General features: G+C 58.1%; 10 protein-coding genes across 10 annotated transcripts; 5 read left to right on the forward strand and 5 right to left on the reverse strand.

Annotated features, from left to right (window-relative positions):
* The first annotated feature begins 707 nt into the window (after positions 1 to 707).
* WHR41_04150 (uncharacterized protein) lies at positions 708 to 2,063 on the forward strand. Its single transcript, XM_069372756.1, has 4 exons — positions 708 to 1,117; positions 1,200 to 1,251; positions 1,378 to 1,561; positions 1,635 to 2,063. Exons 1-4 carry the CDS (start codon positions 976 to 978, stop codon positions 1,791 to 1,793), a joined length of 537 nt encoding a protein of 178 aa, XP_069230176.1. The 5' UTR covers positions 708 to 975; the 3' UTR covers positions 1,794 to 2,063.
* Positions 2,064 to 2,379: 316 nt separating this feature from the next.
* On the forward strand, positions 2,380 to 6,070 carry WHR41_04151 (uncharacterized protein). Its single transcript, XM_069372757.1, has 11 exons — positions 2,380 to 2,675; positions 2,732 to 2,818; positions 2,878 to 2,904; positions 2,962 to 3,339; positions 3,434 to 4,221; positions 4,276 to 4,491; positions 4,549 to 5,224; positions 5,289 to 5,305; positions 5,384 to 5,426; positions 5,486 to 5,665; positions 5,788 to 6,070. Exons 1-11 carry the CDS (start codon positions 2,655 to 2,657, stop codon positions 5,866 to 5,868), a joined length of 2,514 nt encoding a protein of 837 aa, XP_069230177.1. The 5' UTR covers positions 2,380 to 2,654; the 3' UTR covers positions 5,869 to 6,070.
* On the reverse strand, positions 5,964 to 8,342 carry WHR41_04152 (uncharacterized protein). The gene is made up of 3 exons (XM_069372758.1): positions 7,626 to 8,342; positions 6,644 to 7,569; positions 5,964 to 6,579 (listed from the first exon to the last, which is right to left on the reverse strand). The coding sequence occupies exons 1-3, from the start codon at positions 8,074 to 8,076 to the stop codon at positions 6,094 to 6,096; spliced, it is 1,863 nt and encodes a 620-aa protein (XP_069230178.1). The 5' UTR covers positions 8,077 to 8,342; the 3' UTR covers positions 5,964 to 6,093.
* A 775-nt stretch (positions 8,343 to 9,117) lies between these two features.
* Positions 9,118 to 9,606, reverse strand: WHR41_04153 (uncharacterized protein; the record flags this gene model as incomplete). The annotated part of the gene is made up of 1 exon (XM_069372759.1): positions 9,118 to 9,606. The coding sequence occupies one exon, from the start codon at positions 9,604 to 9,606 to the stop codon at positions 9,118 to 9,120; it is 489 nt and encodes a 162-aa protein (XP_069230179.1).
* Positions 9,607 to 11,430: 1,824 nt separating this feature from the next.
* WHR41_04154 (uncharacterized protein) lies at positions 11,431 to 12,569 on the forward strand (the record flags this gene model as incomplete). Its single annotated transcript, XM_069372760.1, has 2 exons — positions 11,431 to 12,487; positions 12,550 to 12,569. 2 exons carry the CDS (start codon positions 11,431 to 11,433, stop codon positions 12,567 to 12,569), a joined length of 1,077 nt encoding a protein of 358 aa, XP_069230172.1.
* A 1,881-nt stretch (positions 12,570 to 14,450) lies between these two features.
* Positions 14,451 to 17,276, forward strand: WHR41_04155 (uncharacterized protein; the record flags this gene model as incomplete). The annotated part of the gene is made up of 2 exons (XM_069372761.1): positions 14,451 to 14,716; positions 14,775 to 17,276. The coding sequence occupies exons 1-2, from the start codon at positions 14,591 to 14,593 to the stop codon at positions 17,274 to 17,276; spliced, it is 2,628 nt and encodes an 875-aa protein (XP_069230173.1). The 5' UTR covers positions 14,451 to 14,590.
* A 393-nt stretch (positions 17,277 to 17,669) lies between these two features.
* Positions 17,670 to 20,499, reverse strand: WHR41_04156 (uncharacterized protein). The gene is made up of 2 exons (XM_069372762.1): positions 19,798 to 20,499; positions 17,670 to 19,744 (listed from the first exon to the last, which is right to left on the reverse strand). The coding sequence occupies exons 1-2, from the start codon at positions 20,255 to 20,257 to the stop codon at positions 18,111 to 18,113; spliced, it is 2,094 nt and encodes a 697-aa protein (XP_069230174.1). The 5' UTR covers positions 20,258 to 20,499; the 3' UTR covers positions 17,670 to 18,110.
* Positions 20,500 to 20,746: 247 nt separating this feature from the next.
* med16 (Mediator of RNA polymerase II transcription subunit 16) lies at positions 20,747 to 24,106 on the forward strand. Its single transcript, XM_069372763.1, has 3 exons — positions 20,747 to 21,294; positions 21,348 to 21,705; positions 21,760 to 24,106. The coding sequence occupies exons 1-3, from the start codon at positions 21,083 to 21,085 to the stop codon at positions 23,944 to 23,946; spliced, it is 2,757 nt and encodes a 918-aa protein (XP_069230175.1). The 5' UTR covers positions 20,747 to 21,082; the 3' UTR covers positions 23,947 to 24,106.
* On the reverse strand, positions 23,998 to 24,801 carry WHR41_04158 (uncharacterized protein). The gene is made up of 2 exons (XM_069372764.1): positions 24,360 to 24,801; positions 23,998 to 24,303 (listed from the first exon to the last, which is right to left on the reverse strand). Exons 1-2 carry the CDS (start codon positions 24,432 to 24,434, stop codon positions 24,100 to 24,102), a joined length of 279 nt encoding a protein of 92 aa, XP_069230010.1. The 5' UTR covers positions 24,435 to 24,801; the 3' UTR covers positions 23,998 to 24,099.
* Positions 24,802 to 24,995: 194 nt separating this feature from the next.
* On the reverse strand, positions 24,996 to 26,454 carry WHR41_04159 (uncharacterized protein; the record flags this gene model as incomplete). The annotated part of the gene is made up of 2 exons (XM_069372765.1): positions 24,996 to 26,071; positions 26,163 to 26,454. 2 exons carry the CDS (start codon positions 26,452 to 26,454, stop codon positions 24,996 to 24,998), a joined length of 1,368 nt encoding a protein of 455 aa, XP_069230011.1.
* Between the last annotated feature and the right edge of the window lie 1,142 nt (positions 26,455 to 27,596).

Below are 27,596 nucleotides of genomic sequence, written 5' to 3' on the forward strand. Positions count from 1 at the left end.
CAAACGAGGGTTGATTGACTTTCGCAGCCGGCCATCGGAGCCCGCCTGGCGCTGGCCCAGATGGCGTCAGGCGAGCTTCGCAATGAGGCAATTCCGCCATTGCCCACCTACCTACCTCACTCCAGCTCGCACGCCGTTCCTGACGATCGCGCAATCCCCCCCATCAGCCGCATCCCACGCCCATCGCCATCCCACCGCGGCTCTGCTTGCATTACGCGTTCCTCGAAGCTCTGCATACCCACACCAGCGCCTGCCCTCTGCGTACCTGAGCTGCGAGCTGTTTCATCACCTGGAGCTGGCGTGCGCTTAGCCGCTTCGGGCTAAGCGCATCCCCCGCTCCCCCGCAAAAGCTTAAAGGCCGGCGTGGTCGTGTGAGCACTGCAGGCCTATTGGGTTGGCGGGCGCGCGTGAGAGCTGCGGTACGGTACCTGCTAGGAGGAAGCGTACCTTGATTGCCTTGGGCGTGCGGCTGCTGTCTGCCGGATGGGGGCGGATGGCGTTGTGGGAGGTGATATGTAGATGGTGTGAGGTGATGGCGATAAGGGATCGAGTGATGGAGACGTGATCAAATCAAGAGATGTTTCGTCACGTGCCCCCGGTCTGTACGGGCTCGTCTTCACGCATACGTGAGGCAAGGGCAGGGCAGGCAGGCAGGCACGACGCGGCTGGAGCAGGCATCGATCAGCGCCGCTTGCCGCCGCTCGCCGCGCCGCACCTCATCAACCCCCAGGTCACGAGGGCGCTCGCGGAGCACCCCGCTCCAGAGCATGCGAAGCTATGGCCTGATGCGCGACGATTGACCTCGACCTCGACCTGCTCCTGCCACCTTCTTCCTTCTCTCACACTGACTGATCGCATCTCTGCTTGGGATCTCGCTCAATCATCCAGCTCAACTCACCTGCTCCTTCACGTTCGACCACCTCTCCAACCAACCAACCAACCAACCAACCTACCAACTACCCACCCCTTCCAACCATGTCTGCAGACATTGCCACCCAGCCCCTCAGCAAGGTCGATTCGGCCGTTGATGACGCCCCGGCATCGCCGACGGAGAGCAAGATCAAGCATCGTAGAACGAGCAGCACCGTCAGCGGAGTCTTCAACATCAATGACCTCGGTGAGTGAGCGTTGCGCATTGCGCTCGCTGCGCACGCGACGCGCATCACGTGCTTCAGAGCACCAAGCTGACGTCCGACCAGAAAAGCAAAACGTCGACCTTGCCATTGCGCCCGAGACACAAAAGCTGAACTGGTGAGTGAGCTGTTCCCCCATGTATCACCCTCGCTGCTATGGCTGAGCGTGAGCCCGTCACTTCGCGGTGGCGTCGAGCTCAAGCAGCCTCACCTGCCGCAGTTCCCGGCTGACCCCGCCTCCCAGGAAACTCAACTCCTCGCCCTCAACAGTCGAGGACAAGGACATGCTCAAGAAGATGCTCACGGACCCGCCCATCAAGAAGATCGACCTGGTCTTCCCGCTCGGCCTCGAAGTCACCGCCCGCAACCTGCGCGGCGTCACCATCAAGGACGCGTTAGACGCCATCTACAAGCAGTTCAAGAAGAAGGTATGTCTTCCTACTGCTTCAACAGCACATTCTTGTGGAGAAGTCTCAGTTGCTGACATGTATCTCTCCACAGGCCGACGACGAGCTCGACGCCCCCTACCTCCGCGGCTTCGAGTGGGACCGCGAGGAGTGCTACACCCGCTTCATCGTGCACCAGAAGAAGACCGGCGACCAGCCCGTGGGCGAGGGCAAGAAGAAGGGCAAGAAGGCCAAGGGCGAGGAGGGCGCCTAGAAAGGTCGCCTTGTAATGAACGCACGTCTGGCGACCGTTCGCTCCTTCTTGAGGTCGAAACCAGACGGCGTGATGAGCGAGAATGGCCTGAGCGAGCTCGGCTGTTTGATTTTTGACGACTTGGGAAAAACATCATGGATGGCCAGTGGGATAGGGCCCAGGGGTGTAGCTTCCTTCCGATGATGGAGCAATGCATTCTGCCGGTGTACTGCTAGCTAGACCATAGCGATGTGTTAGGTCCTTTGATGAAGACGATCCTTTTATGACTGACTTTTGTGATGCTTTTTGCTCGTATGAGTGTTCGCATGGCTAATGAAATATAAGGAGCATTTCTACTTTCGTTTCTTTACCTCTTCCAGCGAGACGACTGAAGTGCCACATCGCAGAGCGTGCGAGCACGGGCAGTGGAGCGCTGGGTGGATTCGGTGGGTGGGAGGACCCGCTCGGGTTACCGAAAAGGGCTTAGCACCTCCATCCGTCCCCCATAGCACGTTAACGTCTCATCATGAGGTTAGAAGACCTGCTTCACTTCCGGACATTTATTATTTCGTTACGCGTTAGGTATATAGCTACCTCAATGGTCATCACTTTCAGACTTCTCCCCCTCGTCAAACAGCATGCTCTTCCCTGTGTCTCAGTCACCGGGATCGCGTCCGATGTGCGCCGGCGAAATGAGCTCCATTCGGCGAAATCGGCCAATGACGACATTCAGGTCTTGCTGCACGTTGATATAAGCTTTACAGTGATTGACATAAGAGGATCGCGGGGCAAGTGTAAGATGAGGAGAAGGGATTCTTTGCTCAATGTTGAAGCATTGATTCCCGTTCTCGCATCCGGACGATCTGAAATCGATCGAAAGAAATGCATCTCATTCCTCGCGAGGTAATGCCGTAAAGTGAGGACTTCCACTGAAGAGCACGCTGACCACAAATCAATAGCTAGATGCGCTCCTCATCTCACACGTCGGCTTCGTAGCACAACGAAGACTGGCGAGAGGTATTCGGCTTAATCATGGCGAAGCGACGGTATCGCCATCTACTACTCTGATTTTCGCGTTCAATAGATCTCTGACCTGCTGGCAAAGGCTCTCCTCTCCTCCGTCCTCCTGGAGGTTCGTCCCTCCGTTCCCAAGACCACAGGCTCGTCGCCTAGATAACACCAATCTCAGCTCGTCCGTGATGGAACGCACTCCGTAACATCCCTAATGTCCTTTGGCAAACAAATCCTCGGCCGCCGCCACGTCGACCCAAGCGTCTTGTCGACTCTCCCCCAACTCCAAGTCGAAGGCACGTTCCCCACCGGCACGCACTTGATCACCGTCGACCAGCCGATCAGCAGCGACGAAGGGGACCTGCGGAAAGCGCTTTACGGGACCCATCTCCCTGTGCCGGAGGATGACTTGTTCCCGCCGCTCGAAGAGGAAGAGTACGCGGACGAAAAGTGCCCTGGCGCCGTCGTCGCCGCCAAGGCCGAGCGCATCGAGCTCAACAAGGGCAGGAAGCGCGTCCGCGTAAAGGTCACTAACAAAGGCGACCGTGCGATCCAGGTAATGAAAGCCAGAGCGCCCCTTCCCTTCCAGTTCCATTGCCAGGGGGGCAAAATGCGCTTGAAATAACCCGAGCTCACTTCTCCCGCCACAGGTCGGCTCGCACTACCACTTCATCGAATCCAACCCGGCGCTCTCCTTCGACCGCCTCAAGGCCTACGGCTTCCACCTCGACATCGCCGCCGGCACGTCCGTGCGCTTCGAGCCCGGCGAGGCCAAGACCGTCCAGCTCGTCGCCATCGGCGGCCTGCGCACCATCAAGGGCGGCAGCAGCATCGCGCCGGGCGTCGTCGACCTGTCCATGGCCAACACCATCCTGCGCCGCATGAAGGAGGCCGGCTTCCTGCACGTGCCGGAGCCGGAGCCGGCGGTAGCAGAGGTCACGGAGGCCTTCACGATGAGCCGCGAGGAGTACGCGAGCATGTACGGCCCGACGGTGGGCGACCGCGTGCGGCTGGCGAGCACGGGGCTGTGGGTGAGCGTCGAGAGGGACTTCACGGTGCACGGCGACGAGTGCACGTTTGGCGGCGGCAAGACGCTGCGCGACGGCATCGGGCAGGCCAGCGGGCGGTCGGACGACGAGTGTCTTGATCTGGTCATCACGAACGCACTGGTGATCGACTGGAGCGGGATCTTCAAGGCTGATATTGGCGTCAAGGGCGGGTTTATCGTCGGCATCGGCAAGGCGGGCAATCCGGATGTGATGGACTATGTGGATCAGAAGCTCATTGTCGGGTCGACTACCGATGTCATTGCTGGGGAGGGCAAGATAGTCACGGCCGGGGCGATCGACACGCATTGCCATTTTATTTGCCCGCAGCAGGCGGAGGAAGCGATCGCTTCTGGCGTGACGACGATGTTCTCTGGCGGGACGGGCCCAAGGTATTTGTCGGGATCGATGCGAGGAGTCTGAACAATTTGAGCTGACTACAGCAGTACCGCCACCATCGCCGCCAACTGCACGCCGGGCAAACACAACATCCGCAACATGATGCAGGCCTGCGACCACTTGCCCGTCAACTGCGGCATCATCGGCAAGGGCAGCGACACCGGCGTCCCCGGCCTGCACGACCAGGTCAAAGCAGGCGTGGCCGGGCTGAAAGTGCACGAAGACTGGGGCTGCACGCCTTCGTCGATCAACAACGCCCTAGAGTAACAAGACATCTTATCCACGACCACCGCAGGGAGCAGAAGCTGACAGACCCGCAGAGTATGCGAAGAATACGACATCCAATGTGAGCTACACAGCGACTCGCTGAACGAAGCCGGCTTCGTCGAGCAGACCGCCGCGGCCTTCAAAGGCCGCACCATCCACGCCTACCACATCGAAGGCGCCGGCGGCGGGCACGCGCCGGACCTGATCAAGCTCGTCCAGGAACCCCACGTCCTGCCCAGCAGCACCAACCCGACTTGCCCATACACGACCGACACCGTCGAGGAGCACCTCGACATGGCCATGTCCTGCCACCACCTGTCGAAGAACATCCCGGAGGACATCGCGTTCGCGGAGTCGCGGATCCGCGCCGAGACTATCGGCGCCGAGGACGTGCTGCACGACTTGGGCGCCATCAGCATGATGTCGTCGGACTCGCAGGCCATGGGCCGCTGCGGCGAGGTCGTCTCGCGCACCTGGAACATGGCCCACGCTAACAAGGAGCGCCGCGGCTGCTTGTCCGAGGACGAGGGCTCCGGCACAGATAACCACAGGGTCAAGCGCTATATCAGCAAGTACACGATCAACCCGGCCATCACGCAGGGCGTCAGCCACATCGTCGGCTGCGTCGAGGTGGGCCGGCTCGCGGACCTCGTCGTCTGGGAGCCGGCGTTCTTCGGCGCCAAACCGTCGCTTGTGCTGAAGAGCGGCTTCGTAGCGTCTGCGCAGATGGTGAGTGAGCACTTCCAACCTTCCCTCAACCCAACCCAACCAAACTAACCAACAACCCCACCAGGGCACCCCAAACGGCTCGTACGCCCATCCTCCCCTCCCCCCCCCTCCCCCTCCCCCTCAAAAAACCCACACACTAACCCCCCCTCCCAAAACCAGCATATCAACCGTCCAACCCATCCTCTCGCGCCCCATGTTCTCCGTGCGTGTCCCCTCTCCCAAAACCCGCCCCCGCAACTAACCCAAACCACCGCGCAACAGCCCCTCACCCCCAGCGCAAGCCTCCTCTTCGTCTCCCACGCCAGCCTGGCCAACGGCGCCGTCGAGTCTTACGGGCTGCGCGCGCGCGTCGAGCCCGTCAAGAACTGTCGCAGGGTCGGCAAGCACGATATGAAGTTCAATGGCGCGACGCCCGAAGTGCGGGTCGATGTTGAGACGTTTGTGAGTTTTCCGTCCGTTCTGCTTTTGTTTCTTTTTGGTTGCTTGTCTGATGGGGGTTTGGTCCATTGGGTTTTGGGTGTGGTGTTTAGCTGGACTAGGCTGACGGTTGGGTGCTCTCGCAGGAAGTGACGGCCGACGGGGAGAAGTGTGTCGCGGAGCCGGCGGCTGTGCTGCCGTTGGCGCAGAAGTGGTCTGTCGCTTGATGGGATGGGGTCGTACTGCAAAGGAAGAGGAAAAGACGAATCGAACGGACGAGAGGAACGACAGAAGGGGAGACATCGAGGCGAGGCGAGCAAGATTGGGAATCGTAAACGGACGTCTTCCATTAATCACGTCGTCGTCGTCGTCAAAGTAATCGACGGCTTTTGGTAGTAAAAAGCATCTAAAACATAATCGTCAAAACCCCTTCCCTCAACCCACCCCCCACCTCAAATCCTCTCCTCGTCCTTCAGCGCCGCCCCGCGACCCTTGTACTTCGTCGACTGGATCATGTTCAGCTCGTCCTCGCGCTTGTCGAGGTCGCGCCACGTGAACCAGAATCCCACACCGCCCGCGGCAGCCAGGATGGCCACAAGGCCGTAGTTCCAAATGAGCAACGGATCCGCGGACAGCGGCACGAGCGCCTGGCCCAGCGCGGCGCTGAACGCCGTCTGCAGCAGGTTGACGCCCATGACGAGGCCGCGCATGTTCTCGGGCGCCTTGGAGAAGGCGTACTCGAGGCCCGTGATGGAGGCGAAGATCTCGCTGAAGGCGATCAGGCAGTAGGGCACGGCCTGCACCCAGACGTTGATGGGCGCTTTGCACTCGGCGTCGGAGCTGACTTGGGAGGCGGGGCAGGGCGACAGCTTGTAGATGTAGTATTGCATTACGCAGGAGGAGATCATGGCCGCGGAGGCGATGCCGAAGCCCCATGTCTGTTGGGTTGATGTTAGTCATTGGTCGTGGCGTGGTGAAAACACGTGGTTTGGGGCAACTTACGATACGCTTGATGGGGGTGAAGTGGATGTGGGCCTTACGCAGGGCGGGGTAGACGAAGGTGTCGACGATAGGAATGAAGATGACGAGGGTGATGGGGTTGAGGTTGTTGATCAGGTCGTTGGGCACGCCGTTCAGCTGCATGACGGCCGACATGGAAGTGAGGTTGTCGGTCATCTGGTTGTACGCGAGCCAGTACAGGGGCAGCCAGAAGAAGACCTTGCAGGCGTTGAAACCACGCGCGACCTGGTCGACCCAGACGTCGTCGATGCCGTTCATCCAGGCGGGCGCGGCGGAGCCGAGCGCGCTGGGCTTGACCTTGTGCCAGAAGTCGTCGCGCTTCATGTTGCGGTAGGTCTGGGCGGGGTTGGCGGACCAGCAGCCCTTGCTTGCGAGCTTGAGCAGGGCGAAGGCCTTGGAGGTGACGGAGCCGGTGGGCGGGTTGAGGCGGTAGAACTTCTTGCAGCCAATAAGGATGACGGGGCAGAAGAAGAAGAGGAAGGTCGGGAGGGCGAAGGAGAGCCAGAAGCCGATGTACTTCTCGATGTAGACCATGCCGATGCCACCAGCGAGAGAGCCCAGGTTGATCATCATGTAGAAGTAGAGGAAGACGCGGGAGACGGTGACGGCCGGGTCCTGGATGACGCGCTCGCCGTTCTTGGCCGTGATGACCTTGGGCCGGGTCTGCTTGATCTGCTCGGCGAGCAGGGGAGAGACGTTGGATTTGAAACCACCGACACCAATGCCGAAGATGACGAGACCGACGGCGAAGCAGCCCATGGCACCCTCGGGGTTGTCCATGACGCTCGGGATCGAGGAGACAATGAGCATGACGTGACCGACGATGGCGAACAGGATAGAGTACTGGATGGTGGTGTAGCGTCCGAGGTAGGTGTCGGCAATGTAACCACCAAGCAGGGGCATCAAGTCTGTCACAATGGTGGTTAGCTTTGAAAAAACGAAGATCACATGCAAATTCACTTACAAGCCCAGAACTGGTTGAAACGAACGAGACCGGTAGAGGCCTGCTGGCCCTGGTCGAGACCACCGGCCTGCTCGCAAGCGGCTGCGCTGGTGGCATCGATGCAAGCCTGCGACATGTTCATGGCACCGGTCCGGGAGCCGTAGGGGCGCGGCTGCTGGATGAAGTTGACGAAAATGGCGGTGGTGCCGTAGTAGGAGAAACGCTCGCAGAACTCGACGGCGGTGATGGTCATCGCCTGCCAGCTGATGGGACCGCTGATGCGGCGAAGGGTCTGCAGCTCCTCTTCGGTCGGCTCGATGCCGTCGACGCCATCGTCCTCCTCGACGATGATGCTGCTGTTCTCGCGGGTGTCGGTGGTGGTGAGGACGACCTTCTTCTCGTTCGATGCGCTCGCAACGCTGGGGCGACGCGCCTCCGCGTAGGCGGCGAGGTCAGCGTCCATGGCCTGCATGTTGGCGGTGATGTGCTGCGAGAGCGGCCAAGTGAGGGGCAGGAGGAGATTGGACAGGCGGTGGAGGGTGAACAGGACCTGAGCAGCAGGACTCGACCGGGTGGGTGCTCAGTGATACCTACATATACCTACTGGATATGCGCTGCGAGCCTCGGCGCCGGCGTGGGTGGAAAAGGCTATCTACATGGAGGGCGGCGAGGGGCTAGCGGGGTGGTGGTGGCGCCGGGCGGCGATAGGAGCACGCGAGCAGGACCTCTCGCTCAATCACCAGCGCGCCAGGTATCGACAGTGATCCTGCGCCGCGGCTCGTATTACCATTGCGCGCGCGGGTCGACCAGTGAGATAGCGGCGAATGCAACAGTAGCATGGCATATCTGCACACGCGACGGGGCTAAAAGGTGGTGCCAAGCGGCGGCGCAGTCTTGAAGCGGCTTGGGTTGCAGCACGCAACACCAAGAAGTGCTTGACCCACGGGGGCGTTTGGCGGAGTGAAGCGTTGCGGCGGCGCGCTGGGCGGGAGGCGCGCCTTGGCGCCAACGCTGCCAGAGCCAAACGGGCAGGAGAAAGGGAGGCAGGGTCCCTGAGGAGGCTGCTGCCCGCTATCCGACCTCTTGGCTCGCGTTCTGAGCCCGCGGCGCCTCTGCTGCTTTGGGCGTGAGCCGATATCACAAGTACCAGCGAGACCAACGAGATAGCCTGTCGCCCGTCTCGCCCACCGATAGCCGCCCGGCGCAAGATGCAATTGGCAGCTGGCAAGAAATGTGGAGGTCAAGCCCGAGAGCACGTGGGTGTGGAGGGCCAGAACTTGGTGCTCGCACGGTTGGAGAGGCGCGCAGAAGGCGCCTGGAAGGCCTGCTCTGCCCAGTCGCTCGGGTCGCGGCAAGGGAGACGGGCACGAGGTGTTGGAAGGATTTCGTTGGTATCAGCGGAAATACTGCATAGTTGTTCCATCCTATAGACCACGCGCATTTGCGCCCGCGACAGCCATCTCGACCTGCCCGCGTCGCTCCTCGAGAGTCTTGGTCTTGCTCAAAAAATCTGCTAGTCTAATTCCATTTCCACGCCTTCGCCGTGGAAGCTTCCTTGCAGAGCTTGGTCCCCCTTGACACCCGCTAGCTCCTCGTCCGTGATCTGGGCTGCCGGCTTCTGCCATGCGGCTCTCCAGCTGCCCTGCACGCCCACCACGTACTTCTTGCCATCCGTGGGAATCCACGGAGAGGCCAGCTTGAGCTCGCGCATTGCAGAGGACTTGGCTGCAATTTCTTGCAATGCGTCTCGTGGCGGCGGTAGTTGGCGACTCATCTTCATTCCCGGCGAGGGAATGTCGGCGCCAGTCTCGGCGTCTTTGAGGGTCACAACGCCCGTGTTGACAGCCGATGGGTCAAATGGCGTGTCCCATGTGAGGAAGGTGATGGTGTGCTCAGGGTCGCTATTGCGAATAGTGCACGCCACCGAGGAGTTCGCCGAACCGGCCGAGAGTTCGACGGTGAGCGGGTGCGTGGACCCGGCACTTGCAGGTGCTGCGGGCATGTTGCTGACTGGTAGGTGTGGCGAAGGGCGGTGGACGTGGGTTGATGATACTGCAGTGAGGCAGAGGAGTCCGGCGAGAAGTGCACGTCTTGCCATCTGAAGTCCTCGGCTGGTGACACTTTCGGTCTGGCTAAGCGTGCTGTGCTATGTAGTTGTTCGCAAAGGTACGATTGTCCACTTTAATGCGTAGCATCCATGGGCTCCTCTACCTTTTCAATACTTTTTGAATTAAGACGAGCAGATGGCCAAGTGGCACTCTGTGGCAGGAATGTGTCGACGGCGTACAGGTGTCACCAGCGAGATCATCACGATGACATCGGTCACAGATCTCAGCAGTGGCCGGGCGGCGCTGAGCATTCGCAATGTCGTACAGTGGCAGGACAGCTCCAACGTGAACGCGCAATGAGACTCATTACCTAGCGATCGTGGGGCTGTAAGCACTAAGCAGCCGTTCTACAGGTGGGTGCAGCAGGGCCAGCGCGTGAATGCGAGGCGGGAGGATCGGCTTCGGTCCTCCCGGCGACCGGCCATCTTTCTCTTGACTTCAGTTCTTCCAAGCGAGGAGCATAGGCGCATTCTGTTCCTTGATGGTATGACTGATGCACACAGACTGCTAAGATATTTGCGACGATGGATAGTGGCTTGCGACTCGGTAAATAGGCGAACGCTGCCACTGGTAGAGGAGTGCGTGCTCCGGTTCTGGCCGATTCTTTGGATGGAGCGCTCGGTCGCCAGCAGCGGCATGGTCGGCACCCGCCTTCGACTTACACGATCGAAGTGAGACCATGTCTCAAGACACAATCATCCAGGCCCGTCGCTTTCGTCTACGAGGTTGTCGGCAGCTGAAGCCGGTCGCCTCAATCATTTTCAAGATGTGCTCTACGAAGTAATCATTCTGCAACATGCCGCCAGATGAGGCTCTTTGCACCGCCAATATGCCATATTGTATCAAGCCGCTGGGATGGCAGTTACCGATTTCGTTGGTGATTTGCAGCGCGCTGATGCCTTTGTGTTCTGGAACAAGCGCAAGAAGCACCCCGCCAACGCTCAAAACGGCGCGGCTTTTCCTCCCACTTCCACCATGCGTGCCGCCCTCACTACGCAATACGAAGATGTATGCCTCCGACATAGAAAGATCTTGAATGACCAGCGGCGAGCATTGATGTTCGCAAGTGCCGAGCTCATTCCACTCACTGCCGATTGTATTGCAGAGACGGCTGGTCGCGCACTGCGTGAAACCAAAGAGCTTACGACGACTTCCCGGCCATTTTCCAGCAATCGAACACGCTGCAATCATGCCGATTCATGCGGCTGTACAATCATCCGCAACCCGCCGCTGTGCGAAATCAAGAAGATCCTATGGTATCTGCCCGTATGCTGAGCGAAGGGGTCTCTCTTCTCGCGACGACCCGGGCCATGTCTCACATGGGATGTTGATCCCGCCATCCAGTTTCACTTCACCAGCACTCTACCGTACTAGCAACTACGCCATTCTACTTCCTGCCCCCGGAAGCGTGTCAGTGTAGCTGAACGATCACAGTACGAACGTCTCGATTCCACGATGAAGGAGGCTGTCATGAGAAACATTGCTGGGTATGAAGAGAAACTCGAGACAATCCACATCATCGCCGGCTCCATCCCCCAGCCTTTGCGAGAGTAATAGATAAGTCACCTTCGCTTCCGTAGGTTCACTAAATCATCTCAGCAGAAACACCCATCCTCCCCCATCTCCTCCTTACTTACCCAGGAAGCGTTCGGATTGCCTGTTTCCCATCAGCTCGGCCGTCAAGTCAACCCTTCAGACTCATCCTTCCGTCTTGCACCATGAAGTCATTTGTCGCCTACGCCGCTCTCTTCGCCGCCTCGGTCAACGCTGCAGCAATCCCCTTCTGGAAAGAAGGCAAGGACTTCAATCCCATCTTCGTCACACTCACTCGCCTCAATGACACCAAAGTGCGCGCCGCCGTGACCAACCGCGATGACACCGAATACAACCTGTTCATCCGCGGCACCTTCCTCGACGAAGTTCCCATCAACAAGTTCCACGTCCGCAACAAGAACTCCAACGCCCGCTTCGCCGGCATCTTTCAACGCCTCTCCTACGACAACCCCGCCCCTGAGTCCTTCCGCGCAATCCACCCCCACGAGACCCTCGCCATCGAAGTTGAACTCGCTGAGCTCTATGACCTCGACACCGACGGACAGTACGACGTGTCAACCGCCGGGCGAATCTACTACGCCGAGGCCAACTCCACCGAACTGACCGGCAAAGCCATGTCCTTCAACAGCAACCGCCTCTCCTTCAGCGTCTCCGCCTTCAAGGCCGGCGGCCACTCCAACGCCGTTGACAAAATCGCCAAGCGCACCAATATCCAGAACGACTGCTCCGGCGAAAACCTCCAAGCAATCCACACCGCCCTCGACAACTGCGCCGCCCTCGCCACCTCCGCCGCCTGCAACGCTACCTCCGGACCCGCCGCCAAAATGGAGGAGTACTTCATGGCCAGCGACGAGAGCACCCGCTCCACCGTCGCCGACCGCCTCAACGCCGTCGCCGACGACTGCCGCCAGACCGCCTCCGGCCCCACCCGCACCTACTGCTCCGACGTCTACAACGGCTGCAGCTCCAACGTGCTCGCCTACACCCTGCCCGCGTACAACTACATCGCCTACTGCCCGCTGTTCTTCAACAACCTGCCCGCGCTCACGAACCGCTGCCACAACCAGGACCAGGCGACGACGGTGCTGCACGAGGAGACGCACGCGCCGGACGTCTACGCGCCGGGCACGCTCGACAACGCTTACGGCTACGACGCCGCGATGTCTCTGTCGAGGGACGCGGCGGTGAATAACGCTGACACTTATGCGCTGTTCGCTAATGGTGAGTGCACACAAAGCCACCCTTCAAAGTTTCGAGAACGCCTGCTAACGCTTCTTTCACAGCTCTCTACGCCGGCTGCTAGTAAGCCCGACGCATCTCTTCGAAGAGGGGTGGAGGAGTGTACGATCTCAGGGACACGGATCTGCGCACCTTGTTGCTTATTGATTTACGATACGAGACATGTAACGCATGCATTCTGGGGGGAGTTTGCGGGGCTTGGTTTGCATTTACTGGGGGAAGGCAGGTTTGCTTCCATTGGGTCACTTAGTATACGAAAGGGGGGAAGGGGAGAGAGGGAATTGGGTGTTTCTGGAGTGCTTTCATCGCGCGTGCTTTAGGATACCAAATGGCATTTTTCTATTCACACTTACATCGCGAGCACTGACTGGACTTGACTTGAACGGAGGTGGATATGCCATTTCAAACGACGTTTTTGTGTTCACACTGACGGTTCTCACGCTCATTACATTTACCTGGCTTGACTTCACGAACGATGTGGCGAGCAAGCGATGACACGTCCAAAAACCGCACCGCATCGTCCTGCCAGAAGCCCGGCACTCAGAAGCACATATCACAGTTCCGCTGCGGAATCCGTGGCTTTTGCACCGACACCACGCTCGAGCGAAGGATGCGATGCAGCTTCGCGAGGCCGCCGCTATGCATGCTGCCACGGCTTCTGCACGGCTTCTAGACGCCTGCACGCCAGCCTTGCGGCGAAGCCTGGTTGTCGGGGTGGCGGATCTGAGACAAATGCGAGACAGATGCTGGGCTGTGGCTGTAAGGCTGGGGAATAAGCTTTTTGGCTGTGTAAGGGAGTGGCGGTGGTGATGGCGGAGGTGGAGCTTAGGTAGGCTGGGCCGGTTATGCAGATGGGATTGTTTGGGACGATGATGGTGGTGGCGGTGGTGCTGAAGGTGTTTGCTGAGGGGTGTGGATTGGGGGCTATGCTGGGAAACACTGCATGTGAGTGGCAATGAAAGGACGGAAAGGCCGAGGCACAGTCGCATGGAAAAAACAATGCGAGTGTAGGACCATGTACCGGGACATGTTGAACATCGCGTGACCGATTGGCCTTCCTGATGCGGTGTGGACGCGGCGATGTTGAGAAGGCCATTCTGCCACCGTGGTTAATCTATCGATATATTAAAGCGGGATCCATCAAGGTGCCTTCATCGCCGCGTCTATCGCTGATCGCGTGTTTACGGACGATGATTCGAAGAGTGTCGATGAAGACATTGGCTATTGGGCACACGTATCGGCCTTCCCGACGAGTGCTGATTCCTGGTCTCCTGAGATGAGCCTGCTAGGTACCTGACGCATGACAATTGAGGGCAGCCTTCAGGAGCGGCACCAAGTGCCTCAGCCCTGGCAGTAGGCTCGAGTAGCTGGAAAGTAGAGTACATAGGGCCGTGGACCTTATGATCCTGCGCGAGTTTAAGACAAAGCCAGTACTCGGTGATTGGTGTTCCTGGAAATGATGGCCTTCGAGGCCGCCCACTAGAGACCCGCAGCAGCAGTAGTGTATTCTGCAATGCCCGGACTCCTCCTATCACAGCAAGTCATCCGCCTGCAAGCGATAGCGAACTACAGGCGAGGACTCTGTTATCGGCGAGCTCACGTCTTGGCAGCGTCTTCCACCTGCCTTGTCTGGGCGGGCCGGAGCGCGAACAGCCACTCAGCACCGTTGATCCTCCCGCGCCCGCCGCTCCACCCCGGTCGATCCTTCACGGCCTTCTTCTTTCGTCCTGGCACTACTGCACACCACCGCGACGACTATCGACGCTCCATACTGCGCGCAATGCTGCGGTCCAAAGTAGCGTGTCCGCCGTGCTCTCGCCAGCATGATTGTATTGCGATCGCCGCCAATGGGTGGGGGACTGCGCGGCTCCCGGCGTGTCTTGGAGGCGAGCGGCCAGGTTGGCGCGAGGAAAGACACCCAGCACGAGCGCTGAAGACGTGCTGGGAGTCCCGCGCGCCTCCGAGCTAAAAGGTATATATATGGCCGGTGGTTGACGTCGTGTTTGTAGAAGGTCTGTACAGGCTCGTAGCGTCTCTTCTGTCGAGCTTCCATCGTTTCGTTCGTTCGTTGTTGTTGTCGCCATCATGGGTGGCGCTCTTAAATTCTTGTCGCTTGCTGCGGCGGTGCTCTCGCCGGCGGTGCAATCTGCTGTTGTCGAGGAGGCCCCCAGAGTTCCTGGTGCATATATTGTTGAGCTTGCTGAAGACCATGTATGTTCTTGTGATGCCCTGTTCTGTCATGACAGCCTCAGTACTGACAAAATGTTAGGCACCGGCCATTCTTTACAACAAGCTGGACGAGTCAGGTCAAAAATATGAGCACCGTATGGACTTGTCATACAACCTGTTCAAGGGTGTCTCATTCAGGTTGGAAGACCTGAAGGCGGAGGAGGAGACCGCGAAGCAAATCGCTGCCATGCCTGAGATCAAGCAGATGTGGCCTGTCCGCGAGTATCCCATTCCCGACGATAAAGTCGTCTGGACTGGCAACAGCCAAACGCCAACGCCAGAAACCTCGTCTCTCTACACTCGTCAATCATCTGACAACGACACCTTTTCGCCGCACGTCATGACCCAAGTTGACCAGCTTCGTGCGCGAGGCGTGAGAGGTGCCGGCATTAGAGTCGCTGTCGTTGACACCGGCATCGATTACGACCACCCTGCGCTTGGTGGCTGCTTTGGAGAAGGCTGCCTTGTCAGCTTTGGAACTGATCTTGTTGGCGACGACTACACTGGTGGTGCCACTCCTCCTGTGCCCGACAACGATCCCGATGACTGCGGTGGCCACGGTTCACACGTTGCTGGTATTGTTGCTGCTCAGACAAACCCTTATGGCTTCACTGGCGCCGCCCCTGATGTTACTCTTGGTGCCTACCGTGTTTTCGGCTGCTCCGGAAGCGCTGGCAACGATGTTCTCATTGCTGCTTTCAATCAGGCCTACGAAGACGGTGCAGATATCATCACCGCATCGATTGGTGGCGCATCTGGTTGGACCGAAGACCCCTGGGCTGTTGCTGTTTCTCGCATCGTCGAGGCTGGCACGCCTTGCACAGTGTCTGCTGGTAACTCTGGTGACCAAGGTCAATTCTATGCGAGCACCGCTGCCAACGGCAAAGGCGTCGCTTCCATCGCCTCCGTCGACAACACTCAAGCTCCTGCTATCCTGCTCAACGCCAGCTACAACGTCGGCAACCGTTCCACTGGGACTTTCGGCTGGACCGACGGAACCCCATCTGACTGGGGCAACATCTCGCTGCCTCTCTGGAGTGTCAACTACAACACCAGCGACCCAGCCAACGCTTGCTCGGCTCTGCCTGATGACACCCCAGACCTTTCTGGCTACATCGTTCTGGTCAGGCGCGGCTCTTGCACTTTTGTCCAGAAGGTCCAGAATGTCGTCGCCAAGGGTGCAAAGTACGTCATGTTCTACAATAACGCTGCCGGATCCACCTCAGTCACTGCCGAAGTCGATGGCCTCGTTGCTGTCGGTATGACAACTGCAGACACTGGCGCCCAGTGGATCAGCCTTCTCTCCAACGGCACTGATGTCGTCTTGAACATCGTCGACCCGGATTCTGCCTCTCAGTACCCGAGCACCACCGATAACACTGCCACTGGCGGCTTCCTCAGCACTTTCACCTCATGGGGCCCCACTTACGAACTCGACTTCTACCCTCAATTCTCTGCGCCGGGTGGCATGATTCTTTCCACCTACCCGCTGGAGCTTGGTGGATATGCTGTACTCTCCGGCACCTCCATGGCCTGCCCTCTGGCAGCTGCTGTCTACGCTCTTGTCGCAGAAGTCAGAGGCACATTCGAGCCTGCTATGCTTGAGAGCGTCATCGCCGCTACTGCCAACCCCAACCTCTTCCACAACGGCGTTGCTGCTTCCGAGTTCCTCGCTCCCACCACCCAACAAGGTGCCGGCCTGATCCAAGCCTACGACGCAGCCTACACCAACGCTCTCCTCAGCGTCAGCAGCATCAGCTTCAACGATACCGACAACTTCGTCTCGACCGCCGAATTCACCATCCGCAACCTCGGCGGCGAACCCATCACCTTCGACCTCTCCCACGTCCCCGCCGGCACCGCCTACACCCTCGCCCCCAACAGCATCTACCCGCAAGAATTCCCCAACGAGTTCACCAGCCAGGCCGCCTCCCTCTCCTTCTCCTCCGACTCCGTCACCGTCCCCGCCAACTCCGAGTCCACCGTCCAAGTCTCCCCCTCCCCGCCCACGGACCTCGCCACAGCCCGCCTCCCAGTCTACAACGGCTACATCGCCCTCAACGGCTCCGACGGCTCCTCCCTCTCCCTCCCCTACCTCGGCGTCGCCGGCTCCATGCGCGCCGCCACCGTCCTCGACACCCGCAGCTCCTACCTCACCTCCTCAACCGACCCGGACTTCAACCCTGTCCCCGCCAACACCACCTTCACCCTCCCGGGCCGCAACTCCACCGCCAGCAGGAACACCAACTACCCCTCCGTGGCCATCAGCCTGGCGCTCGGCTCGCCGCTCGTGAGCGTCGAGGCGCGCCCGGTCGGTGCCGGCGGCAACGCTACGCTGGGCGACATCTACGGTTTCCCCGCGCCGTACAACCCGCGCGGCGCGACGGTCTCGAGCTGGAATGGCTTGCTCGCGAACGGCACGCTGGCGCCTGCTGGGTCTTACCGGTTGGTCACGAGGGCGCTGCATATCTACGGAGACGAGAGCGACGCGAGCGACTACGATGTTGCCACGTCGGTGCCGTTTTCGATCAGATACGCTTAGAGTGAGAGAGGGAGACAGAGGGGCGATTTGCATCTGCATTGGGATAGGCGTTTCTGATTTTTGGCGGATTGGGTTCGATTCTTGGGAAGGGTGGCTTTTATTTTCCATTCTTACCGGATGGCCGGGGATTTTTGGCGTGGCGATTGCATGATTACGACGGTACGCTTACGACGACTGGAGAAAGGTAGAGAGAAGACGTCAATGTTTGAAGAGTGCATAGTTTGTAGATATCTTGGAGAAAGAAGGAGAAAGAGCGCTTACGAGCGTGTATCTTGATCACTTTGCTACGCTGCTTTTTTTTTCCCTTCACCTGAGGACACACATACGATCTGGCCATAACTCCTGCGGAGCTCGGTTTGCGGACAACGGGAAAGAGCAGTGGCACCACACAATCACAGATAAGGCTCACTGAGGTCTACGCTGAGGTCAGTTTGTCATTAAACCACAACATCTAGTCCTCCTTGGGATTGTGAAATATTCATTGCATTAACCGCCCCTCAGGACGGATACTTGCACTGCAGTAAAGAATAATACGAAACACCAGCAAAAAGCCTCCCAAGGTCCCGAATAACGCCGTCCATCGTTGGAGAATCTCGATTGCGCTGTCCATTTCATGCGCCGCACGGTTCAAAAACGCCCCTAATGGCTCCATGAAAGCCAGAATCAACACGTGAATCCCTCACTCACTGTCCAGCGCAGAACGCTCACTCGTGCGCTTTGATACGGTAGAAATGCATGTGCCTTCCTAAAGGCCGACCAGCGGAATGTAGAAATGCCTTCGCGTCGCCCGGTGTCCGATACGCGCGACAGGGCAGAACATCAACCCGGGATCGTCTAGTTCATCACGCTCGCCAGACTCATCGTCCTCGTCGCGCTCTCCTCCGCTTCAACACCCTTCGCACCTTGCGCCTTCGAAACGCTATTCCTCGGGTTCGTCGGCGACAAGTTATTCCTCGCATCCGACGGCGAGAGCGGATGCAACGTGTCGTATGAGATGCTCGAGACCTGGCTGAGCTTCGAGGGCAGAGGGTAAGGAGGGGGCGCGAGTTTGGTTTCCGCTGCGAGGGTCTTGGATTCCATGTCTGCGACGCCGCCTTTGCTGCTCGTGAAGCTGGCTTTGAGGGAGGCTGATGCGGGCTTGAGGGGTTTCTGCTGCTGCTGTTGTTGCTTGGTGGCTTTGGGTTTGGCGGGGCGGCCGACTTTGCCGGTTGTTGGCTTCTTGGGAGCAGTGGATTTGGGCTTCCTTCCGGGGCCTTTCTGGGCTTGGGATTTGCCCTTGCCTTTGCTTTGGAGGGTGTCGAAGGCGGAGATTTTGGGAGTTGCGCTTCGCTGTGATTTGGAGGGTGTGAGGAGGCCGCTTTCGGCGACGGTGATGTTTTCTCCGTCGCTGCCGTTTTCGATGCTGGGCATGACTGACGCACGGCGGCTCGTGGTTGGGCTGAAGTCTGGGCTGTGCACTGGGCCTCTCTGGTGGCGTGGAGTTGTGGGGCTGACGGTGGGCGGTCTGAAGCTGTTGTTGATGTGGCCTTCGGGCAGTGGGATCTCGTCGAGGTGTGCTGGCACGTCCTTCTGCGACAGTACGACAGATGCGGTGTTCTTCTTCGCGCGCTGGATGACTTCCTCGTCACTAATGTTGTCGAGTTCCGCGGCGTTTGTAGGGTCGTCCCATCTACGCATGGCTGCGTGATTTGCCACAGCATCGGCCGGACCGCGCACAATCAGGTCCCAGCAATCAGAAAATTGAGGGCCACTAGGTGGCGGATCGTTGTTGATCCACATAGCCATGCCATCTTTGCGGTTGCGGACCACGTTGCACATCTCACGAGCGATTCGCTGTACACCGGGAACCTTGAGAGTCGTCCCAACAACAATGACAGCATCCGGTCTCCGTCTGATATCCTCGCTAGCCACCTTGCCAATGGCTTCATCATCTGGGTTGTGCTCGTTGTAAAGTACCATTCGGGGTCGCAATCGGCCGACGCCGTGACTGCGCTTCCCTTGGTGGTTCGTTCGAATATCATTCACTGTCTCACAGTTTCCGCAGATTGGCGCGATCGGTCCGTCGAATAGATCCGCGTCGAAATCGGAGAGCTCACTGCACTTGGAGCACACCATTTTGTCCAGACCGCCGTGCAATTGCACGGTCTTTGGCCATTTCCCATTCTCATCCTTTTCCAGCGGAATGCGCGTTTTCAGAGGCTCCAAAGATGTGTCAATTCCGTCCACGTTCTGTGAATACAAGCGGAGCAAACGGCCTTCTTGCGCTAGCGTCGCGAGCATGTGGTGAAAAGTCGTAGGCTTGGCGCCCTTAGTCATGCGTGACATCGAGCTGACCATGGTGTGGAAAGAGGAGGTAGAAGTCGCGTCTCTGTAGACTGATGCATCGAAAAGATCCTTGCCTGAGCCCTTGAGCTTGTGCTCGGCTTTGAGGCTGTTGAATAGACCGGTGGAAGATCGAAAATCGGGGACTGGCAAAATGTTAGCATGCGCGATGGCTAGGGGTTGCCTGGACTAAACGTACTGCCAGCGGACACGGAGATTCCGGCGCCTGCGATGACGACAATCTTCTGGCGCTTGTGCAGGGCGTGTAGCATGTCGTCGAATTGCGATTGCTCGGCGGCTTGGACGCGCTCATGGCGAAGATCCAGCGACCGCGTCGTGCGGTCCTTTGGCCCGACGCGCCGTCGCTTAGCGGGTGGAGGGCCATCTTTGTCGGAAAGCATTGACGAGTCTACACCATCCGGTGCCGGCGAGCCGCTCTGTGAGTTTTCCTGAGAGGGTGGAGGTGTAGGCAGGTTGGGGTCAGCGCGCGGGGCGCTGCCGGGTTTGGTGTACATTGTGCGGACTGCGGTGGACAGGTGAAGTCCGGGGGGTGGTGACGGGGTGCGCCTGCCGAGCGAGCTCAGCGGCGAGGACTCGCGCGAGGTCGACAGCGAAGACAGCTCGCTGGACAGCAGCGAGCTGTCGCCGTCGAGGTCCATGGTGACGGCGGAGCGGAGCGGCGTGGGGTGGCGGCGGGAATGCGCAGGCGCGGTGCAGCAGGAGGCAGTCGCGGGCGCAATCGGGAGGAGGGCGGTCTACTGCGACGATGGCATCCTCTCACGGGGTCGGGGAGCGCTCAGATTTTGCAGTCCCGGGCGCAATCTTGGGAGGTCGAGAGCCGCGCGGAGACGGGCGCGTCGCAGTCGTCTGGCGGCGGTGGTGGTTGTCGCGGTAGTGAACGGAGAGCAGAATCGCGCAAGACGCAGCAAAGAGCGGAGAGACGAATGATGCTGCGGGTGCCGTGTGGAGACGGGCGGGCCGCTGTTGACGCGGGCTGCACCTTTGTTGTTGCTGCGTCTGAACGATCTGATCTGATGCACCTCGGCCATCCCGCGCGCCCGCTCTCCCGCTCTCCCGCTCTCCCGCCCTCCCGCGGGCTGCGCTGAGGCTTGGCTGGGCGACGCTCGCATGGGATGCGCGCGCGCCGCTTGACAGCCCGCCCACGCCGCCCAACTCGTCGCCAACCGCCGCCGCGGCACACAGAACGTGCTTGCATTATTATTCTTGCTATTACATTTGCCGAATCGTCCAAACACTCGCCCTCTAAATATCATATATACCCGTGTGCCACAGCCACAACACGCGATCCGCCAGCCTCACACGTGCTTGACTGTGCGCCGACGTGGGCCCCCCTGTCTCAGATCGGCGGTGCTTCTTCGATGCTCGCATGTCCACGGCCTGATGTAGCAAGACCGCGCTAACAGCTTGCCTGCGTCCTTTGCACACTTCGCCCTCTGAATATAGAATCATCCACTGCGCCCGCGATGGACAACCCTGGAGCCGACGCCACCATGGACGACGCTGGCGATCCAGACATCCAGGGCCAGGGCATGATGGACTCAATGGACGACCTCTTCGGTGACGCAGCAGACAGTCTCGGCGTCAACGTCAATATCCCTCTTCAAGCACCATCACTCCCTCCACCGCCAGGTCTCATACAACGCATCGCGGAACTGCAGACCTCCGGCGCATGCACGTGAGTGATGTTCCAATCGCCCTTTCGTAGCACCCAATAACCGGTCAAGGTAGGAAGCTCGCCTGGTCAAATACCGGCAGTATTGCGCGCATTTCCCCCGACGGCCTCAAGGTCACTTTCTGCGTATTTGTCGAGGACCCCAAGACTGGCGCCTGGGTTCCTAGTACAGAATCACCGTATCCGGTGCAGGCGCCGGAGGGCTCGCGCTTTGTCCACGTTCAGTTCAGTCCTCTCGGCCATGACCTTGCCGTCGTCGATGATGTAGGCTTGGTTCATCTTTTCATAGCGCCCACCGGATTAGGCAGGATGCACGTGAGCCAGACTGAATTCGCTTTGGAGCGCACGGGACGGAGTGATATTGACGGTGTAGCCGGCCTTCACTGGCTATCTATTCATCCCGTGGAATTCAAGGTTTGTTGCGCTGGTTCGTCATCCTGCTCACTCTCAGACTGATCATATGTCTAGGTACCTCACGTGGGGCCAGCTAATAAGGTCAATGGAGCCTGGATAGTTCCGCTGAAAGGCCGGGACCCGAATGCTCCAAGAATCCACAACGCCATCGATGGCAAAGGCGCTCTCGTCTACGTATCGCGCAACGGATGTCTCACCATGCTCTACCAGCAAGAGAGTGGGCGCTGGTATTCGGTTCAGAAAGAACTGGACCGCGTCGGCCTTTCAGATGAAATGATATCACACGCTTCATTCTGCGACTACGGCAACCGACTACTGCTCGTTGCACACGATGAGGCGAGACGTATCCGTGTCCTGACCATATATATTGACTGGAACGTTTCGCACCAGACTCGACCGAACGGACAACCATCGCTTAGAGTCAATCCATCACTGGACGTCAGCCATCTCACCAGCTTGGAGCACGTATCTGCTCAGCATTCCGACGTGGCCCGCCTCACAACTTTGACGGCTCTGCCGCAGGTCCCCGATTTTGCGGCAGATCAGAATCCCCCTTCGCCGCCAACGATTGTCGCGACATTCACACTGGCTGCACTGCATACCGACGCTACGCAACAAATGCCCGACTCTTTCACAGCCATCTCGAGATGGCAACTTGAGGAGACCACTTCGATCATGCATGAGAGCTTCGGGAACCTGAGGAAGAACTCCAATGCAACTCTTACCATTCCGCCTAGGAAGTTTCTACAACGACAGCCGGACCAAGTAACCATGAAACTCATCCTCGCCCTGAAATCGATGTCTCTGGGTACTCTTCTGGCTTTCATTGCAAGCGATGGGGGCATTGAATTTCGAGAGCGTGGTGCTTTCAATATTATTGAGCCCTTCATGGATACCACCTTCGTCACAAGTCTACCACAAGTCGGCTTCGACCACTTGGCTGGCTTGCACAACATAGACATTGCGACATCGCATGACGGTGCCGCCATGGCGTTCGTACAACCAGATGGTAAAATGGATGCCAAAGTAATGTTTTTCAGGCATGGTTGGCAAAACACTGAGAACAACGGTATCGTCGACGGCAAAGGTCTGGTCGAAGCCGCGGTAGTTGCCGTCGCCCGACAACACATGGTCTTGACCTCCAACAGTGCAGCTACGGCAGAGACACTATCCCTCCTTCCCACCGAGCTCAGTCCCGACCTGTATCGGCTATTCTTCCAGCAAATGGCGCGACTGATTCCCAGGACGTTCGATACCATGTCTCTCGATGACAACAAGAGGCAAATGACCGTTCTCAAAGACCATCACCTACCACGCGCGCTCTCCGCACAACTCGTTTTGGGCACGAGACCGCCATCGCGGACTCCCAACCTTCCGGCGCAAGTTGCCTGGGCTGCGTTGAATCTGAAACATGTCACCGTATCTCTCATGACCACGATTGGCCGTTCAGAATCGATACCAGGTCTAGGCACGGAGGTGTTCCATGGTCTCCGCGGCCTGGTGAAGTGGTCTGTCGACATGTTCGTCTTTATCCTAGAGGCCTTGCTCACAGTCAGCCGGAAGACCAGCACCGGAGTTCCCGCCGCGCAAGCAGTCCAAGAGTACTTGAAAGAAACAACCAGTCCAGCCTTCCACCTCCTTCTCTGCAGCTTCACGCGCACCTTCCTCCGCTACTCAGCCATCTACCTCCCGCGCTACTTCAAAATGCTCGGCAGCAAAGTGCCCGCCTCGCGCTCGCTCTCCGAGAAGCAAAACCTCCTCGACATCGCCCGCCTCGGCGAGACCATGCCCTTCAAATTCGACGGCCTGCACGGCCTCATCGTCGAGACCGAAAAGGCCATCCTCGCCTCCTACGCCGCCGCTAACACCACCGACCGCTCCCGCGCCGAGCTCGAACTCACCATGATCACGGAGTGCAACGTCCCGGACCAGCTCCACGAAGCTCTTGCGAACATCGTCTCCACTACCCTGCCCAAGCTCGTCCCGGACCTGGATATCGGCAAGATCTACTTCTGGGACACGGCCTGGCTGCGCTTGCGCGCCCGCTGGCTCGAGACGTCCAAGTTCGACGCTCTCACGAAGCTGCCGCTCAGAGAGGGCGTCAAGCTGCGAAGATGTCGCCGCTGCAACAGCGCGATGGAGGAAGTCGCCATCTCGTCCGAGGTCAACCGCGATCTGCCGCCGTGGCTGCAGGCTGCGCAGCGGCAGTGCGTGTGCACGTGTGCGTGGTATTTGCCGTGAAAGGCAGCGTAACGCTGGACGGATCTCACGAATCCTAAGCACGCTTCAACATCTGGTCGTAACCTCGTCAAATTCCACTTCTACGTAATCAAGCCGGCAGGGCTACAGCTACTTTATCCATACACATCTCAAGCCATCTCATTACCCATCTCTTCACTCAGTCTTGCTCTCCTTCCCCTCCCTCTCCATCCCCTCGCACCCCGCCATCTTGCCGGCGACTTCCTCCGCTTTGCCGTACCCGTCCCTGTTCGCGTCGCGGTTCTGGCTCGCGGCTTTCATCGCGTCGATTCCGGATTGCTTGTCGGTCGCCGCGGAGTCGTTCCAGGCTGGGGAGCCGGTGGCGGCGCCGATGGCGGACTGGACATATGTTAGAAGAGGGGATGACTTGGGGAGGGAATGGGATGGGGACGTACCTCGGCGGCGCCCTTGACGTATTGGGCGTGGCCGGAGACGAGGGAGGGGTTTTGGGATTGGTCGTTGGAGGACATTTTTGGAGGGGTTGTTGATTTGTTAGGGTAGAGGGGTGTTGATCAATCTGCTCGTGTTCGTTGAGATGGTTTGAGTTTTGCTGTGTAGAGTCGACTAATTAAAAAGGAGAGTCTCCTACGGTTTTGTCTAGAGTGGTTGATGTAAACACATCATGCGTGTCGCGATCATCCATGTCGGGTCGGTGATGTCATGCTGATTCTGGCGATGGCGATGGGGCGATATGATCATCGGTCGGAGTCGGAGGCGAGCGAGCAGGAATTTAGGGTTAGGGTTGAGGTACATGCGTTCCTACCAAATGCTGGCTCATTGTCGTAGTCTTGGAGGTCTTGTGGCAATGAAAGAGGGTGATTGTTTGAGTATTTAGGACCATGTGTGTAAGAAATAGGCACCGCTTTTGTCGGAAATGGGCTTTGATTCTTGGCGTGAAAGGCTAATCTACCAAGGAAAAACCCAACGACAAGACGAATTGTAACAAGCGACATTTCGCATAGCAATGTGGACTCTTAGGTGAAGCAGCACTTTAGCATGATCTCTGAAAGTGATACAGGCCTCTTTCTAGCTCAGCCCGTGCCAATCAATTTTGGGACAGGACCTGGACCGACGGCAACAATGTCCGCCGGTTTGTTGTTGTACGCCGGTTTCGCGAAGGAGATCGTATTCTGGTCGAGGTTGTGGTGGACATATGCCGACTGGAAGAAAGGGAGGCCTAAGCCGAATCTCAGGTCTGCACTGCGCGTAGCGTTCTGCGCATACAACTTGATCCTGCAGAGTGCTTTGCCATCCTGCATCACCACCCTGCTGTTATTTCTGCCCGCCTTGTACTTGTGCAGCTCGTAAAGCGGATACAGAAGCTCACCAAACGGCACGGTGATTGATGCGGTCCTCCCGGTGAGACCGGACGAGTCTGCGAGCGTGAATATGACCGAGAAGTTGGCGTTCGCGTTGCTGCAAAACGCGAGCGGGCCTCTTCCCAGCTTCGCGGAAGTCTTCCGGAGGACAGGCATGGTTTCCAGAAGCGCTTGCACGATGTGCTCCGCATAGTAGGGAAACTTGATGCCAGACACACCAGTGTCTATGATTGCGGGGCTGGGAAGTTCGGGGCACTCGTGGTAGCGAGTTTCTCCATCGACATTCGAGGCTATCCGGGTCAAGCGAACTTCTTGTTGGATGCGCTGACCCTTCCAAGGACCAGATTGGATAGGCATCGTCGAAAGCGTGATGAGCTGGCCTGAGAACTTCGACCTGTCAATACCACCGAACAGGATGTGACCCGTCTGAGACTCATTGTCGTCGACTGAAAGGCTGTAGGATCGAGAGCCGATGTAGCCGGCGGAGAGAAGGGCGTCGTTGAGCGTTGGAACAATTACGCCTCTTTTACATTCCGCATCCTTTTTGCAAACACCTGATTGCACTTCATGTCTGCCTAACCCAAGAACGCCGTACTGTGGGCCGGGCTGTCCAAAAGACATGTCAACCCGAGGACACAGGCCGAAATTGAAGTCTGTCAAGGCGCTTTTACCAAGGGCAACAGTATCATTGGCGTAAAGACCATGAGCGCTACTGCCGTCGTTGTACTTGATGCTGAACGGTTGTCTCAAGCCCATCCATGAGAAAGTCTGTGACAGGCTCCTGTCGACTGAGAGTTGTCAATAAAGCTTTCTCCGCAATGGGCAGCGAGCCGCCTTCGCAGGCGACATCCTATGCCAATTGCATAGTGGTAATCTTACAGCTTCCTCCTGCGCACATGTTACCGCGGCAATTGTCCGAAACGGCATCAGGGAGCCACACATCGCTGCTGCCCGTGTCTACCAGAAGCTCGAGTCGCTGAGGTGGCGTACCGACATGGAGGCTGACGAAGTAGGCGCCCCAAGTAACCCACTCGTTCCTAGGTAACATCTCATGCTGCAGGGTCAATGTCGACTCGTGTGGCATACGCTTCCGATGGGTCGGGATCCGGACAGTGTTCAGGGCATTGGCTGTCGAGTACATGCAGATGCCCAGTAACATGAGGGAAAGCATGATGGAAACGATGAGTTTGGAGCGGAGAGCAAAGATAAATGATGGCAGTTATGACTGGTCCTGGGCTTAATGGTTTCTCGGCAACGCAGCAGGTGAAAATGATAGGTGAGAGACATCGGTTGCAGAAACCACGTGAAGGAGACATTTTCTCATTCCCGCTCAATAGAGGAAGGCGTAGGTAGGTTCCGCAGATGGTTGCGCAAAGTTCCAGGCGTGACCGATCCAACTCAGAAGGAGCAGACGAAGGCAGGAGATCGCACCGAAGAAGGTGTGACTTATGTTTTGAAGAGGCAGATGACACCTTGAACTAACAATACCTAAATGTATCTCGGGTTACCTCAGGAACAAAACCCTTTCAACATGGTGAAAGTCAGAACACTTCGAGCATGACAGGCCTCTGCGCCTCTGCGCAAGGACTGTAGTGACATCCAAAGAGCGAAATGCCATTGCTGCAACTCGCGTTGCTTCTTGATGGAAATTGCCGAACAAAAGAATGTATTGAGGAGTTTAAGGTCTTAGTTTCGATTGACGATACCTCCTGTCATCACCAGCAAAGAAGCGAATGCAGGATTGACAGAAGTTGGTGGTGACATGACGGAAGTCGCTGTCAGAGGAGGCGGGAACATCTCCGGTGACCTGCAGTCGAACCCCTCACTTCCAGCATCATCGGTCAGTCTCATGTTCAGCGCTATTGCATCCATGCAATCCTCGAGGAGAGTATCGCGAGGTCATCGCGCAATGTCACATTGAAGTTAGCACGGTAGCTGGCTAGAGCAATAGCGTGTCGTGTCCACGTCAAGCACGTGCACGTTGCTTGCACAAGTTGTCCCTGGCTCACTGCAGCTCCCTCAAACTGAAGGAAAAGGGCAACGTCGTTAACCATGAACGACGACAGTCCACATCCAGCATGTGAATGATGTCGTTGAGGGGCCCATGGACAAACATCGAACACCATCGGGCTGCGAGACTTTTCCACCCATGCCACCATGCCGAGGACAGACAGGCACGGGCGCGCATAGAGGGGCCATGACACATTTTCGAACAGCATAGAAAGACAGAGTTGAGGTCCAGAACCTGAGCACACAGATTCTTCTCACATCGGATCGGAATCTTCTCATCGTCTGCGCGGGACTGCTGTCTGC

The sequence above is a fragment of the Cladosporium halotolerans genome (genome assembly GCF_011745625.1).
Source record: "Cladosporium halotolerans strain TM138-S3 chromosome Unknown Sca12, whole genome shotgun sequence".
In the NCBI taxonomy this organism is placed as follows: Eukaryota; Fungi; Ascomycota; class Dothideomycetes; order Cladosporiales; family Cladosporiaceae; genus Cladosporium; species Cladosporium halotolerans.